Source organism: Amphiprion ocellaris, chromosome 11 (genome assembly GCF_022539595.1).
Source record: "Amphiprion ocellaris isolate individual 3 ecotype Okinawa chromosome 11, ASM2253959v1, whole genome shotgun sequence".
Classification (NCBI taxonomy): domain Eukaryota; kingdom Metazoa; phylum Chordata; class Actinopteri; family Pomacentridae; genus Amphiprion; species Amphiprion ocellaris.
In genome coordinates, this window is record NC_072776.1 from 2,482,617 (window position 1) to 2,499,110 (window position 16,494).

Below are 16,494 nucleotides of genomic sequence, written 5' to 3' on the forward strand. Positions count from 1 at the left end.
ATGAAATGAAAACTCAGTTTAGAATCCACCTACCAGTTCTCTTGACTTTGCCATTATTAATATTTAGCGAATGTTTGACGCATTTTAACAATGTATGATACAATACAGTTCACATGGCATTGCTAAAATGTTGGCTAATATGTTTTAATTTCATTATTTTTTCAATCACCTCTCCATACCAATCATTTTTGAATTTCTAATTGATGATTTAGAGCTGAAATTTCAGAAATTCATAACTGTGATAAATATTCTTCATACATAATAGTTAAGAATTCCACATACACTGAAGTAACTGGAAGATATTTATTTTTTACATACTTGAATTGCCTTTATTGCACAAAGAAAAAGCCCCCGGCCCTCAATATTGCAATATTTCCTAAAATGTAAAACATAAGAGTTCCCCTAAGAAGCTGCAGACTTAAGAGAATATAAGAAGTGATGTGTTGTAAAGGGGTCGATATAGAGGCAGCAATATCACAACAGCACAGCTCCAAAAGTTAATACAAACTGTTAAAAAAAGTAGCATCCTTAATCTAACTACCATTCATCAAAACACCCAGCTAAAGGTCTGTCTGCTTGTTATAATGATGAGAACCCAAGTCCCCCAAAGTAAACTGAAAAACAAACTTTTTTTTTTTTTTATTCATGGAGGCTCAGCGTCGCCATTTTTCTGTTGGGGGAAGAAAGAAACAGTTAGATTAAGATTTTCCTTCAACAAAATAAACTAAAACATGTAAACATTTCTTCATAGGAGGTTTACATTGAAAAGGACGAGCTACTGCAGATACATCCGTCTGTGTTCTTACCTCTGGTGGTGTCGAAGCAGTTCTCACAGTGAACCATGCGTTTGTAGATCCACATGCTGTCGCCAGCTTTCAGATTACCCAGAGTGCTGTTACACACATCGCACTGCAGAAACACAAACAAATAAGATACAAGCTGAGCACTCAGCTGCACAGATGTGCTGACTGATTACATCTGGATGCTGGTGGCAGGTCCTTCATTCTATCTGCTATAAGACTTTACAACATCAGCATCACTGGCTGATGTTAACATAAACTCGACTATATCATTACGACCCCAAACCATAACAATTTGCACAGACATTCTTGCACTGCACATCTTTGCACTTTTAAACTTTATTTTTTATTTTTTCTGTTAAGCCACTTTATCCTCATCTCTCACCCTTGTATATATTGTAAATATTATTACTATTGTTCTATTATTATTTTATTCTTATCACTACGTCTACTGTTACATAAGCTGCTGTAACAATGTAAATTTCCCCTGGCGTGGGGAGAAATAAAGAACTTTATCTTTATCTTTATCTTATCTACATGGAACTTATTGTGTGATTGAATCCACTATGTGACGCTTGCAGTCGCCTTTATTACAGATGACTTTTTGACACGTTACAGTAGAAAACTTCCAATTATTTGCTTTAGTTTAAGTTGTTGTAGGGCTATTTAAAGTTTTAGTTCTTTAGAAAAGCATCAATAGTTGCCTTGAGAGACTGCACTGCAAAAAAATCTGCAATTTTTCTCATCAATTTTATGGATTTTTTTGTTGAGATACATTAAAATATCAATAAAATTACAAAAATAGACTGTGAATTTACACGTCTAATGTAAAATAATATTGAAACTGGTAACTGTGAATCACCATAAAATTGTTCTTAAAAACATTATTATTATTAGTAGTAGTAATAGTAATAGTAGTAGTATATTAATATTATAAAATAATAATAAAATAATAATAATAATTATTATTATAATTATTATTACATTTTGTACATATTATTGTTATTGTTATTATTATCATTATTATATTGCATAATAATAATAGTAATAATAATAATAATAATAATAACAAGAAGAATATGTGCAAAAATAATTAGTATTAAATTTTCAAATTATTATTATGAAATTATTATAAAATTTTGCACAAATTCTCAAATTCTTCTTCTTCTTGTTATTATGCATAATATTTTTTTATATATATATATATATATATATATATATTATAATAATAATATTTAGTATTTTTCTATTCTACATTTTTTATTTTATTTTTGTATCTTTCTATTTTAATCAATGTTATTATTATTATTATTATTATTATTATTATTATTATTATTACTATTATTGTTATTCAATTCTTATTACATTTTGTACATATTATTATTACTAGTAGTAGTAGTAGCACTAGTAGTCATATTTAATTGTTTCTACACATGCAAATATCCTTCAGTAAACATTTAAAATACAATTTTTCTGTTTTTTTTACTTTACAGTATTTTCTTGTGCTCTAACCGCTGGAATAAAAGTTTTTGCTTGTTTGCTTGTCAGTTTTGTTGTTGTTTTTACTATACACCACTGAGTAATGAGAGGAAAGGCATATCTTCAGACTGACCTTGAAGCAGGAAGCATGGCAGTTGATCTTCATGTCATCCAGGACCATCTTGGCATCACCAGTGAAAGGCTTACGGCAGACGGTGCACAGGTCTTTCTCATGCACGATCCTACAGCACATCAGAAGAGAAGCATTTTACAGGACATTATAAGAACACTGAGCATGTGAGTTTATTCTTGATAACCTTGGAAACAATTATTTTAACCCTCGTGTCGTCCTGAGGGTGACCAAAGTAAGCGTTATACCCACTGAACATCTTTGCATTTAGTTCAGAACCTCACAGAGTAGACTGCATGTAGACTATCACTACTGTTTCACTGTTGCACTTTTCCTACCTCTCAGAAGATGCATAGACGTTCCTTGTGGAGGATTTTGAGTAGATGGGATCTGACAGATTCTCATCGGACCTGCTGTGAGAGTTACACAGACGTCAGCTTCTACAGACTCTGGTTTTATTCTCATGTACGGTTTGTTCAACAAAATGAATCCGTAGTCAAGATAAACTTCTACCTGCTGGTCCTGTATGATGTTGTGGTGTAGGTGGTGGGACTGGTGATACTGGTGTATGAAGAGGGGCTGGTGATACTGGTGTACTCATAGCTATAAACAGACGGAATGAACCAGAGATCACAGCATTTAGAACATTTAATACTTACTGCTGTATTTAACACTCGTGTCGTACTGCAGGTCAAAATTGACCCCTTTTAAAGTTTGAAAATGTGGGGAAAAAATATTTTCACAGTGAAACTTCTGATGTCCACATTTTCAACATTTTTGGGAAATTTTTGAACATTTTTTGGGGGGAAAAAAGTTTCTTAAGAACCATCACATAAAAATCTGATTTTTTTGTGAATGCTCTTAAAGAAAATATTAGAAGTTTTACTCATATATGGAATCACTTTAGATATTTTTAGGATTTTTTTGGGAAGATTTTTACAAATTTTTTGAAAATATTTATAAGAATTTTCTTGCCAAATTTGGGGGATTTTTTAAAATTAAAACTTTTAAGGGAAACTTTTAAGGAATTATTGGAATTTTCTTCCTGAAGGTTTTGCAAATTTTCAGAAATTTGGGGAATTTTTTTGCAGAATTTTTGGATTTTTTTTCAGACAAAGAAACAATATTTTTTGGTGCCCATAAATGAGGACAACAGGAGGGTTAAATGTTGTCTCTGCCTGTTTTTTCTACCTGGAGTCTGGTCTGGAGTAGGAGTAGGATTTGCGTTCGCTGCTGTAGTTGTCACTGAGTGAGCAAACACAGAACAGATTAGGGATAACGGAGAAACTACAGCCACATTTTATTCAGACAAACAGCTGTGTGTATATGAGTTTAGAGCTGTTTAATAGTCAGATGATCACCTGGGCTTGGTGCTGACGGAGTAGGAGGTGGTGCGGGTGGAGGGGAGATCATCATAGGAGCTGTAGCTGTGTCAAAGAGGCAAAATAATGAGTTAGATGCAGAACAGCAGCTGAATTTTGGCTGTAAGAACTTACTTGAGTTAATCTGGATCTATGTAATGTTGTCATGATTCAGAAGCTAGAATGAACTCCCTGTCAATAGTTCTTAAGGAATCACCTGCAAGAGTTCTAGTGCTGATGTTTAATTGCCAGAACTTCAAGAAGTTGGTAGAGGTTTTTGTTTTTGCTTCTGTCACATTTGTACTCACTGTGGACTCATTTTTAACCCTCCTATTGTCTTCATTTATGGCCAAAAAATATTGTTTCCTTGTCTGAAAAAAATCTAAAAATTCAGCAAAAAAAATTCCCCAAATTTCTGAAAATTTGTAAAACCTTTAGGAAGAAAATTCCAATAATTCCTTAAAAGTTTCCCTTAAAAGTTTTATTTTAAAAAATTTTAAAAATCTCCCAAATTTGGTAAGAAAATTATATATATTTTCAAAAAATGAGTAAATAAAAAAAAATCCTAAAAATATCTAAAAAATATCAGCAAAACTTGTGCAACAACAGAAATATTGATATCAATATGTACAACCTTTCCCCCCACAAATGTTATCAATATTTTAAAAATATTATTCCTCCACATGATGCAGATTAATTTTTCATGGCTTTTTGAATGTAGAATAAAGAGATTATGATAAAAACATCACAATGTTAAGCTAAAATTTGATTGATTTTCCTGATAGAACTTTGCATTACACATGATACATTCAAGTACTGTAAAAAAAAAAGTTGAATCAAGCCTTGCTTTTATACAGTTTTTGACACTGATAAGTGATATAATTTGGTGATTTTTTTAAAATCGGAGGGTTAAAGTGCATTAGTTTCCGCATGTTTACCTGGTGATGCTGCGGCGGGTGGAGGTTGGGGATGTCAGAGTTGGGCTTTCTCCTCTAAATGACAGAAGAAAATGTCAGAATATATATACTGCAAGCTAAAAAAAAAAAACCCACAAAACATGAACAAATTTCAGTGTTTCATTTCCAGAACTCACCCTCTGCTGCTCTCCACGGTGACGACCTCTCTCCTTGTGATGCTGGAACTGTTGAAACAGTGACAAAGTGATGTTTCACCCTCTAGGAGAATCAATTAGATGTTTGATTTGTTCTAATAATTCACTGTGACATTTCACCTGACAGGAGAAGAGAGCCCAGATGTGATTGATTTGGGCAGGAGTGTGTCATAAAGGTCATCCTCAGCCCTGCACAGACAATAAATATATATTGATTATGAGAGCAATCTTCAGATGTAGAGGATGTATTTGTTTAACCCTCCTGTTGTCCTCATTTACAGGCACCAAAAAATATTGTTTCCTTGTCTGAAAAAAGTCCAAAAATTCAGAAAAAAATTCCCCAAATTTCTGAAAATTTGCAAAATCTTCAAGAAGAAAATTCCAATAATTCCTTAAAAGTTTCCCTTAAAAGTTTTATTTAAAAAATCCCCAAATTTGGCAGGAAATTTCTTTTAAATATTTTCAAAAAATGAGTAAAAATATTCCAAAAAAATCCTAAAAATATCTAAAGTGACTACATATATATCAGTAAAACTTTTAATATTTTCACTCATTCATTCACTCATTCACAAAAAAATCTACCAAAATCCAGTGAAATTCGCTGGATTTTGGTTGATTTTTTGTGTGAATGCTCTTAAGAAACATTTTTAACATTTCTTTTTTCCACCAAAAAATGTTCAAAGATTTCCCAAAAATGTTGAAAATGTGGACATCAGAAGTTTCACTGTGAAAATAGACTTTTTTTCCACATTTTCAAACTTGAAAACGGGTCAATTTTGACCCGCAGGACGACACGAGGGTTAAAAATGATTGACAAAAGGTTATCTTACGTGGAGGCAGTCCTAGTTGTGGTAGTGGTTTTAATACCATTCCTGAAAAATGCAAAACAGTAGTAAATATTTTCATGTGGCTCAGTATTTCTGTCACTGCCATGGTGTCTCCTGCATAACTCACCCATCACTGCTGGTTTTCACTGTCACAGTCTCAGTAGTTTTGCTGTAATGTAGAGAATATTACATAATGATCAACTAGCACTTTATTTGAGCTTTTATAAGGAGAATGCATTTAACGTGTAATATATGACTGTAGATGTTATTATTGTGCACACAGATTACCTCTCTTTGACATCGTCCTTGACTGACTTGGGAAGGAGACTATCAAAGAGGTCCTTCTCAGCCCTGCACAGAAACAATATTAACAATTAACAATTATTGCACTGCAATGTCTAAACTAAATTAACATTAGCCATAAGCCCACTTCTCATAACACCCCAAGTGAGGCTGTAGTAGCCAGAGTAGGTGCTTTATTTAGTGTTTATTTCTTTTCAGACTCATTCTTTTAAAAGTTAGATAGTTTCACTTTAACCCTCTGAATCCCAAAACCTGGCAGTACATTTGAAAGGAATGTTGTCTTTAAACAGTTTATCAGAGTCTGAACCGATAACAACAGAGAGAATCATCTCATCTTTTCACCTTCTGGTGGTCCTTGAGCTACTCATCTGTGGCGTGCAGTTTCATGGGGAAACTTAACCAGATATAAGCTTAAATGAGGACAACAGGAGGGTTAAAACTTTACTGTTCTATCGATACATTGTTGTTGTGACTCTGTGGTTGTACGACACTGAAAGAGGCACCAGCGACTTCCTGCTCACACTATACAACTGCACACCCGGTCACACACCTACAGACCATCTGGGTCTTTAATTTGCCTACATGTTTTGAGGAGGAGGAGAATGCATCATGTAAAGACTTGGAACAGACTGCTCTACTGGTGAAATGACTGTATATGTAGCATATAGTTGATAAAGTCATAGGATTTAACCCTCGTGTCGTCCTGCGGGTCAAAACTGACCCGTTTTAAAGTTTGAAAATGTGGGGGGAAAAAAATATTTTCACAGTGAAACTTGTGATGTCCACATTTTCAACATTTTGGGGAAATCTTTGAACATTTTTTGCTGGAACAAAAGAAATGTTGAAAATGTGTCTCAAGAACATTCACATAAAAATCAACCAAAATCCAGCAAAATTCACTGGATTTTGGCTGATTTTTATGTGAATGTTCTTAATTTGATTTTTATGTGATTGCTTTATGTGAACCGCATAAACACTGGGCCATTTCCCCCTCTCAGTGGCAAGTTTTACTGATATATATGTAATCACTTTAGATATTTTGAAGCTATTTGTTTTGGAAGATTTTTACTCATTTTTTGAAAATATTTACTAGAATTTTCTTGAAAGTTTTGCAAATTTTCAGAAACTTGGGGAATTGTTTTGCTGATGTTTTGGATTTTTTCAGACAAGGAAACAATATTTTTTGGTGCCCGTAAATGAGGACAACAGGAGGGTTAAATGTATTATTTTTAAAAAATCCCCCAAATTTGGCAAGAAAATATTTTCAAAAAATGAGTTAAAATCTTCCAAAAATAATCCTCAATATCTAAAGTGATTTTATATATATATATATATATATATATATATATATATATATATATATATATATATATATATATATATATATATATATATATATATATATATATATATATATATATATATATATATATATATAGTAGTAAAACTTCTAATATTTTCTTTAAGAACATTCACCAAAAAAATCACCAAAATCCAGTGAATTTCATTGGATTTTGGTTGATATGTATGGACATTTTGTAACATTTCTTTTTTTCCCACTAAAAAATGTTCAAAGATTTCCCCAAAATGTTGAAAATGTGGACATCATAAGTTTCACTGTGAAAATATTTTTTTTCGACATCAACTTTGACCCGCAGGACGACACAAGGGTTAAAAATGATTGACAAAAGGTTAAGGTAAATGAGAACAACAGGAGGGTTAAGGATAAAACTGGTGTTAATGTCTACAAATCCCGTTAGAAGACACATAGTTTTTGATGACTTCCCTTCCCAGTTTGTGGTAATAATCTCCAAGCCCATTGGTTCTTACTGAAGCAGTTCTGAAGAAGTAAACAGTGTATTTTTAGACGTTAACTAATCCATATTTCATGCTCTATTGGGTATTTCCTGCAACAGGATCTGATATGTAGGTCGGATGTCACCCAGTGCTAAGACTCGCTATATTTGGACAGCACCCTAACCCTTATAATATCATTTGACAACAACAAAAAAAGACAAACTGCTTTTATCCTGCTAACTTGGCTATAATGTAATCTCAACAGTACACAGCCTCCCCTGCATTATTCACACTATGTGGTAAAACTCACTTTGTGTCGGAGCTGCTTTTCATGATCACGGTCTCAGTTGTGGTGACGGTAGTTTTGCTGCAAAGAAGAAAACACACCATATTTAGTGTGTAATTGCTGACCACTTGGCGTCATGGTTCATATATTAGTTTTGCTGTAGGTTTAATGAATGAAAATATCACCTGTCTTTGGGTGAATACTCCTCCTTGACAGATGAGGGGATGAGTGTGTCGAAAAGTTTGTCCTCTGGTCTGCAAAGATGTATTTTAAAGAAAGAAGGGTTAAGTTGGAGGTGATGTGTGGATTTACTGGTCTACTATACAGAATAATCTGACAGGGTCTTACTCTTTAGTGCTAGAAACAGTCTTCTCTGTCACTTGGGTGGTTCTGGTCGGGGAGTAGGAGGTGTACTGGGGCCTGTGTGGAAAAAAGTGAAAACTTATTATTTGATGTTGCTGAAGTTTGTATTAACCCTCGTATCGTCCTGCAGGTCAAAACTGACCCGTTTTAAAGTTTGAAAATGTGAAGAAAAAAATTTTCACAGTGAAACTTCTGATGTCCACATTTTCAACATTTTTGGGAAATCTTTGTTCTTTAAGAAAATATTAAAAGTTTTACTGATATATATGGAATCATTTTAGATATTTTTAGGATTTTTTTGGAAGATTTTTATTCATTTTTTGAAAATATTTACAAGAATCTTCTTGCCAAATTTGGGGGATTCTTCTTTAAATAAAAGTTTTAAGGGGAACTTTTAAGGAATTATTGGAATATTCTTCCTGAAGGTTTTGCAAAATTTTAGAAATTTGGGGAATTTTTGGCTTTTTTTCAGACAAGGAAACTATATTTTTTTGTGCCTGTAAATGAAGACAACAGGAGGGTTAAAACGCTCATTCGGATGTAAACCCAGAGCTTAAAAAAGTAGTGAATATCAAATTATCTACAGACCTTCACCTATATACACATAATAAAGCATTAGAGAAAATGAACACCATGTATCAAAAGTAGAAGTTTTAACTGTGCAGACTTGCTCGTCAGTGTAATATTATTATATTGCTTAATCTTTATCGTTGATGTAGTTGCACATCAGTAGATGTTAAATATTCCAGACTGTTTGATGTGGAGTTTGTCTTAACTAACTTATGTACAAATAATTGTAAATAGTTGTTTTTTAATACAACGTTTTTCCGTTACAAATGAAGAGGAGAAGAAGTTTAAAATAACACAAAATGAAAATATTCAACTAAACTACAAATATGTGAAAATTGCTCCACAGGATGTCAGTAAATAAATGTTCAACTTTGAAACTAACGCTCCCATATGCTGCTGATGCTGTATTTTTGTACTTTTACTTGACTAAATGATCCAAGTACTTCTTCTGTCACTAGATACTATAATATTTTTACCCTTTGCTTGAAGACTTGACCCGCTCAGTGAACGTCTCGGTCTTGGTGGGACTTTTAGTCACAGAAGAGCTGCAAAATAAAGAAACAAATAAACTTTCTATCTATACTGATACAAACTCACTGTGATAAATGGATAAACTGCATATTAATGTTCCATACCGAACACTCTGGGTGGTGGTGGTGGTGGTGGTCTCGGTGGTTTTGCCGTCCTTGGTGACCGTGGTGGTCGTGGTGCTGAAGCAGAAGAAACACAAAACTAATTTTATAACTGTTTCACTGGAATGTTTTTTCCCTGTGAGCTTGTTGCAAGTATTTGTCGTGTACCTCGTCTTCGGCTCCTTTATGATGGTGGTTTTGGATGTGGTGGTCCTGCAGTGACAGAAAAAAAATGTAAAATTACACTTCAATTAGAGCTTTGCTGTCAATTTTTAAAATATGGGTCAATATATAGTTGTGGGACTTTTTGTAACATAGTTGACAGGTATCATAGTTGACATTTTTGCTGTTTTCAGGCCTAAAATCAACATGGCTGCCTATAACCAAACACCACATGGCATTTTTACAGAAAGATTCTTCTGAATATTATATATATTACTGAGTAAAATTGAAATTGAAAGTTATTTGTAAAGATATTGCAGCAAACCTGTTTTACTATTTTATATTAAATAAGTCAGAAAGCCTTGGAGTCTGGCCAGTCTTTACTTCAGGAGGAAATGACATCATGTGGAGCAGGTCATGTGATCTGAAATTAACACACTTCCTGGACAGGTGTTTTTGTAATGGGTAACTTAGTGGAAAGTGATTTAATTTGTTATTTTTCATATAAAATTTGATATACTGCCAAAAAAGAAATATCTGTCATGATTATCTCAACTTAATAAAAAGAACACAATCCAAATTATTTCTGAATCAGCTCATTTTATTATTGTTTAGCTAATTAGGAGGTGGTTGTTATTAAATTCAGACGATTATTTAGTTGACATTTTAGTGATATCCAGTCATTTTTTATTAATAAGTGATTGTTTCCATAATAAATTATTATGGAATTTGTAAAGACATGATCATAATTAACATAAAAAAAACATTATTTTTTCTACTTTTAATAAAAATGGATGTAAGATATATCCCATGGACTTCAAAAGTCCCTCAATTATATATTGACCTGGACAATTTTTGAGTCATTTTGGACATTTTCTCATCATTTTCGGTCACTTTTGTGTCTTTGGGACAAATTTCATGTCATTCTGGGCTAATTTTCTGTAATTATGGACAATTTTTGAGTCATTTTGGACAATTTTTGAGTCATTTTGGACAATTTTCTTGTCAATTTCAACGAATTTTATGTCAGCTTGGATTGTTTCTCGTCATTTTGGATAATTTTTGTGTCTTTGTGATAATTTTTGAGTCATTTAGAATTAGAATTTGTAAAGACATGATCATAATCATGATTTGTTTTTTACTTTTAATAAAAATGTATGCAAGATATATCCCATGGACTTCGAAATATTGACCCATATGAGTAATAAACTGGAGCTTTACATACGTAGTGGGAGAATCTGGCTTCAGAGTTGAATATGTGCTGCAACAAAGAGGCAGATTATTCTGGTCATTGTCTATGAAAAATGATATTTGTGACTTTAGTTGTGTAATGAAAATGTACCTTTTGGTGTAGGAGGATGTAGTTTTGCTGGAAGGAAGGGTGCTGCTTGCAGAAGAGAAAAAATGCACCTTTACTTGACAAAACAGTTCCAGTGCTGTACTGGAAAACTATAATAATGCATAAATATTATACCAACCTGCTCTTCAAGTCATCGTGACTACCACCGAACCTGCAGAGACAGAAATCACAACTTGTAGTTCATGTCCTGATTGACTGATATGAATTTTTAAAAATCACAGAGAGATGCCAGCATGCTTTAAAAACACGGTACCTCTTGGTGAGAGCTTGCACGGATGTTGTTGAGGTTCGAGTGCTGGTGGATTTTGTTTCTTCAGGCTCTTGACTGTGATTAAAAAATCATAATTTGTAATGCACAAATAAATTAATGACAGTAAATATTACTTTTCCATTACTTTGCTTTTCATTTTTGGAGAATATAAATGTTTGCTGTACCTTGTTAGACTCTCATTTGATTTGTATCGACCCAGAATAGATTTGCCAAAGTTTGGATCACGGCTGTGGAGGGAAAAAATCAGAGGAGTGACTCAACACTGTGGCCTGCAAAAGGAATGTGAGGACGCTTTTCTTCTCAAGTTCAGGGTAAAAAGAAATCAAGTCACACCCTGCCTCTCCCCAGGTAAGTGTTCAATTGACCTTGTGCAATACAGATTCTGCATTTCAACCTTTATGTTTGCTTTACTCACTCGACAGCTTCGTCCTCGTCGTCGTTCTTTCTGATCCAGCTGCTGTCTTTCAGGAGAGAGGTCCTCTTCTTGGTGTCCTCGATGGCCTGGCTGGGGCTGGTGCTCTTACCTGCAAACACAAAGTTGTCTCTCACTCACATATTCATCCCTGTTACATTATTTTCTGTATTTTTCTGTTATATTGGCTGAGAATATAATAGAGCTCATTAGATAAACACTAATGGGCTCTGGTCCATCAATTTGATATTTATGGACCGATACTGTTTCATAATAGTTTCCTATATTTGCACTTTAGTGTCCATCAAATGATATATGAACATTTTATGTTTTTGTACACTGACAATTGAATCAACATAAATCCTGGGCTAATATACTGTTATATATAAATAATATATATAAATAATAAATGAAATAATAATAAAAGAAACCTGATGTTGTATTTTTGCAACAGTGGGTTTTGCAGGGTTAAAGGACTAATGTGCAATAATAACAATAATAATAATAATAATAATAATAATAATATGCGAAAATCAGAATTTCCCGTCGTTGGATTAATAAGGGATAATAAAAAAAATCAGGATAATCTCCCAGATAATCAAATACAAATATATGCAATGAATGAATTTGATTTTTGACATTTTCTTATTTGAGATTTCTTAATACTTACGAATTTGTGGCGTGTATCTGCTCATTTTGTAATTTCACCTGTAAGTTTAAAAAACAGAAAAAGAAGAATCCAGTGAAACTGCAGTAGATTAACCACTAGGTGTCAGTCTAGGCTGAGATCTTTCACATATGTACCGTAAATGTTCTTTATTGAAGCTTAACCTGCTGTCAGTGAGCATGCAAACGCTGCAGAACAAGCTTCTAAATCACTGCTTTCATCTTGAGCGTATTCATGTCAGAGCATCTCATTTTGTCATGCTGGGTTTGTCACTGTACCCTCAACTTTGATTCAGTGGTTCAGCCCTAAACTGGTTAGTCTTGATCTGTGCCCATATGATGACACACCCACCCACCACAACACACCTTCTCCAAACACGCCTTTGTCAGCAAAACAGAGCAGAGAACAAGTAACATGCCATTAGCCATTGATGATAGAGACTGTGCCCTTTCAACTGCAGCAAAAACACTTCCATAGCAGAAAGCTGAGTGCAGACAGCTACAACGTTTATCTCATTATCAGTCACACAATCTAAAGTCTGACGAAAGCTTTTAGTCCATAAAGGAAGTATGAAGCACTGAGTTTGTTTTATTCAGACACATCTGGAGCCCAAGAAAAATTAGAGTTATAAACCAAATGTGCTGCCCGATAACACACACACACACACACACACACACACACACACACACACACACACACACACACACACACTGAAATGAGTTCTTATTCATACGTCAAATGCTTGAAATATTTCCTGATAATATCATATCATATAGTGCATCAGATCTGCAGTTTGGCAGCTCTTTCACACAGAAAGTGCCGTCTCAGCACACAGGTTATCACTTGAAATACGTCTGCTCCCTACAAACTCTACAGTTAATAGGGTTTATATTCAGCACCAGTAAAATGGGGAAAGAAAACCTAGAGAGTGTGAATATGTGTGTCATGTCAGTGTATCTGTAAAGCATGCATTCAGAGCAGAACACTGCAGTTATAGTATTACATAATCCTCAGATACACACTGGAAAAAATGCCCCTCTCAAAACAAGGAAAAAAACTTATTTCAAGGAACTTTTACCTCGAAATAAGTGAAAAAATCTGCCACTAGAACAAGTGAAAAATGGCTTGGTAAGATTTCTTGAAATAAGATATGATATTTACAACATTGAGATCTTAAAATTAGCTGGGAAAACTTATTTTAAGCTCTATTTTACCAGGATTGACAAGCTTAGGTGTCTTAAAATAAGCCAGACATGCTTAAAAAAAAGTAGTTTTTCACTCAAAAATAGATTTTTGCTTTCATGTAACCTCCTAATTTGAGATGTATTAAACTTATTTTGAGTTTTCTTCTAAAATTCAACTCAAAACAAGATAATTTCAAGATTGTTTGACTTAACAAGATGTTTAAGATGCATTGTCTTTTAACAAGTCCCTCCATCTGATGAAATGTCTGTTGTTAAGTGAATTTATCTTAAATCAGGTGAGATGAGACATTTTGATTAAAAATAAGACAAATAGACTTGGTAAGATTTTGAGTTTTTGCAGTGCAGGATGATGTTTGATGTTATCTGTTGAACACTGAACCTCACTGAGAATCATCTTGTCTAAAAAATCCTCTGTACCACACATAACACATCTACTTGTTTATATCTAAATCTAAGTTGTCATTAGACATCATCATAATAATACTATAAACCGACTTCAGGATGCAGAAAAAGACCAGGTACGTACCTCCACAGAAGCTTCTGTGACTTGCTGTAAAAAGTAAGTTCTCTCTGTAGTGCAGATATGAACACCTGTGTCCCACGCTACGCTATGCTACACAATCACACCCTTGTCATTCCTTCTGCTTTTAACCTTAAGGGAGGGGATCCAAGGCCACCCAAGGGTGTGGCCTCACAGCACAATCAAAGAATACCTTATTCTGTCTCCGTCTGACTCTGAGTGTTTCCTTCTCCGTCATCAGCCTCATTAATTGCGCTTCTCGCTGCTTGTAAGCTGTCAGAATGGAATTGGGTGGAGAGCTGAAGAACCTGCACTTCGTCCTGTTGGTTGAGGAAGCAGACCTTCAGAGTGGGTGTGGTGCTCCGTCTGTCTTTACCACAGCCTTGAACTTGATGATTGGGATGTTACAGACTATTAAACATTAACATCTCGTGAGCATTTTGGTCATATTCAGTCAGAATTATATATATTAGTATTTGGTTCACCCTGCAACATGACAATGAATCCGTATCCCTTTCTCTTTTAAACACAGTATGGACTTTGCACTTTACACATGAATGATAATAAAAGCACTGGAAGATAGAGGCTTATTTCAACTTTATTTCTCTGGTTATAGCTTTAATCATCACTCCCTGAGGTTCAATAAATTCCATAATATCCAAGACAATCACTTACGACTACAGTGCCTTTAACCCTCATGTCGTCCTGTGGGTCAACATTGACCCGTTTTAAAGTTTAAAAATGTGGGGAAAAATATGTATTTTCACAGTGAAACTTCTGAAGTCCACATTTTCAACATTTTTGGGTGGAAAAAGAAATGTTAAAAATATTTCTTAAGAACATTCACAAAAAAATCAACAAAATCCAGCGAATTTCGCATTTCGCAACATTCAGAGAATATTTGGAGGATCTTATCAACGTCACAGATTCTGTGACATGATAATGAAGACAAAACATTCTCAAACAAACTGTCAAAAAAAAATTTTGTTTCATGATATTGAGCTCTCAGATGATTTTATGATAAAATGTTCCTGTATAGTGATATATTAACAAAGTTGGAATGTCATGCCTGCAGGGTTTCGAGGATGTTTTGGAGATGTTGTTGGGGTAACACATTACATTCTTCTAGGAAACATTCCTGCAATGTTTTGCAAATAAAAGATGACAAATCTTCAACTGGATTGACGTCCAGGCTCCGACTCAGCCACTCCAGAACATTCTCCTGAGTATCTGAGTATCTTTGTATGCTTTAGGTTATTGTCTTGCTGGAAAACAAATCTTCTCCAAAGTTGCAGTTCTTTTCAGGTTGTCCTCCAGGGTTTCACTACACTTTGCTGCATTCATTTCACTCACAAGCCTGGAGTCTGCTGCTGAGAAATAGCCCCACATCATGATGCTGCCACCACCGTGCTTCACAGTGGAGATGGTGTGTTTAGTGGAAAACAGGCAATGGTAGAAACTTGTTCTTCTTCCTTACTAATCTCTTTCTTGCCCAGTCACTCAGTTTCTGAGGACGTTCTACTCTAGGCAGACACACTCGTGCCGTATTCCTTCTGTTTCTTAATTACAGATTTAACTGTACTCCAATTGATATTTAGTGACTTACAGATTTTCTTATCCAGACTTATGCTTAAAGAAAACTTTGAACAGAGAATGGAAGGTTCTTTTGTCTTCATGGTGTAATTATAGCCATAAATACTGATTCACCAGTGACTGGACCATCCAGATACAGTTTTGTTGATACTACAATCACTGAGTGAATACTTTTATTGGCACCGTCAACAAAGAAACTTGGATATGTGAGTAGAGCTCACTGTAGCCCTAAATACTGACACTCTGAATGAAACTTCTGCTAAACAGCTTTTAACATCATGTATACTGATTATCCCATCTGTAAAATCAGACAAACGATCATGCCTGGCTGGTTTAATGACAGATAGAGGTAGTATGAGGTTAAGTGATATGTATGAGTTTAAATCATCAGGAGCATTCCTAAAAGCTAAGTGACAGTCTGTTAATGTCAGACCGTGTGTGACTGTGAGCTTTTATCGTTGGGAGTGCCGTGTTCTGGTTGATCACAGGTATGAAAGCTACGTGGCATGCAAAGGCGTGACAACGCCACACTGACAAGTGAACCCCTCCTAGTCATGATGAAGGCATGGAAGGAATGCAAACTACCCTGCAGTGACCCAGAAATCAAGATCAGCATCAATAGAAAAAGTCAAACTTTTAACAGAA

The 16,494-nt window shown here is 34.4% G+C and overlaps 1 protein-coding gene across 3 annotated transcripts; it reads right to left on the reverse strand.

Annotated features, from left to right (window-relative positions):
- Positions 1-289: 289 nt before the first annotated feature.
- Positions 290-14,541, reverse strand: scel (sciellin). Of its 3 annotated transcripts, none has more exons than XM_055015206.1 (27): positions 14,450-14,541; positions 12,535-12,572; positions 11,868-11,976; positions 11,617-11,679; positions 11,435-11,506; positions 11,300-11,332; positions 11,164-11,208; positions 11,047-11,082; positions 9,828-9,872; positions 9,663-9,737; positions 9,504-9,572; positions 8,443-8,514; positions 8,280-8,348; positions 8,119-8,175; positions 5,997-6,059; positions 5,836-5,877; positions 5,712-5,753; positions 5,002-5,070; positions 4,864-4,911; positions 4,709-4,762; positions 3,771-3,836; positions 3,601-3,654; positions 2,923-3,012; positions 2,748-2,822; positions 2,413-2,521; positions 807-909; positions 290-670 (listed from the first exon to the last, which is right to left on the reverse strand). In XM_055015206.1, the coding sequence occupies exons 2-27, from the start codon at positions 12,557-12,559 to the stop codon at positions 654-656; spliced, it is 1,602 nt and encodes a 533-aa protein (XP_054871181.1). In that variant the 5' UTR covers positions 12,560-12,572; positions 14,450-14,541; the 3' UTR covers positions 290-653. The 3 variants fall into 3 exon arrangements, with proteins under 3 accessions (XP_054871181.1, XP_054871180.1, XP_054871182.1); XM_055015205.1 differs by lacking the exon at positions 14,450-14,541 and adding an exon at positions 14,263-14,388; XM_055015207.1 differs by lacking the exon at positions 14,450-14,541 and adding an exon at positions 14,263-14,384 and having other exon boundaries at positions 11,164-11,205.
- Positions 14,542-16,494: the final 1,953 nt, after the last annotated feature.

Excerpts from the sequence above, each read along its gene's own strand:
- scel (XM_055015206.1), bottom strand. The coding sequence starts at position 12,559 with ATGAGCAGATACACGCCACAAATTC. Across the intron at positions 11,083-11,163 it reads ACATCCTCCTACACCAAAAG|CACATATTCAACTCTGAAGC; the intron begins GTACATTTTCAT and ends TCTTTGTTGCAG. Across the intron at positions 4,912-5,001 it reads GGGCTCTCTTCTCCTGTCAG|TTCCAGCATCACAAGGAGAG; the intron begins GTGAAATGTCAC and ends CTGTTTCAACAG.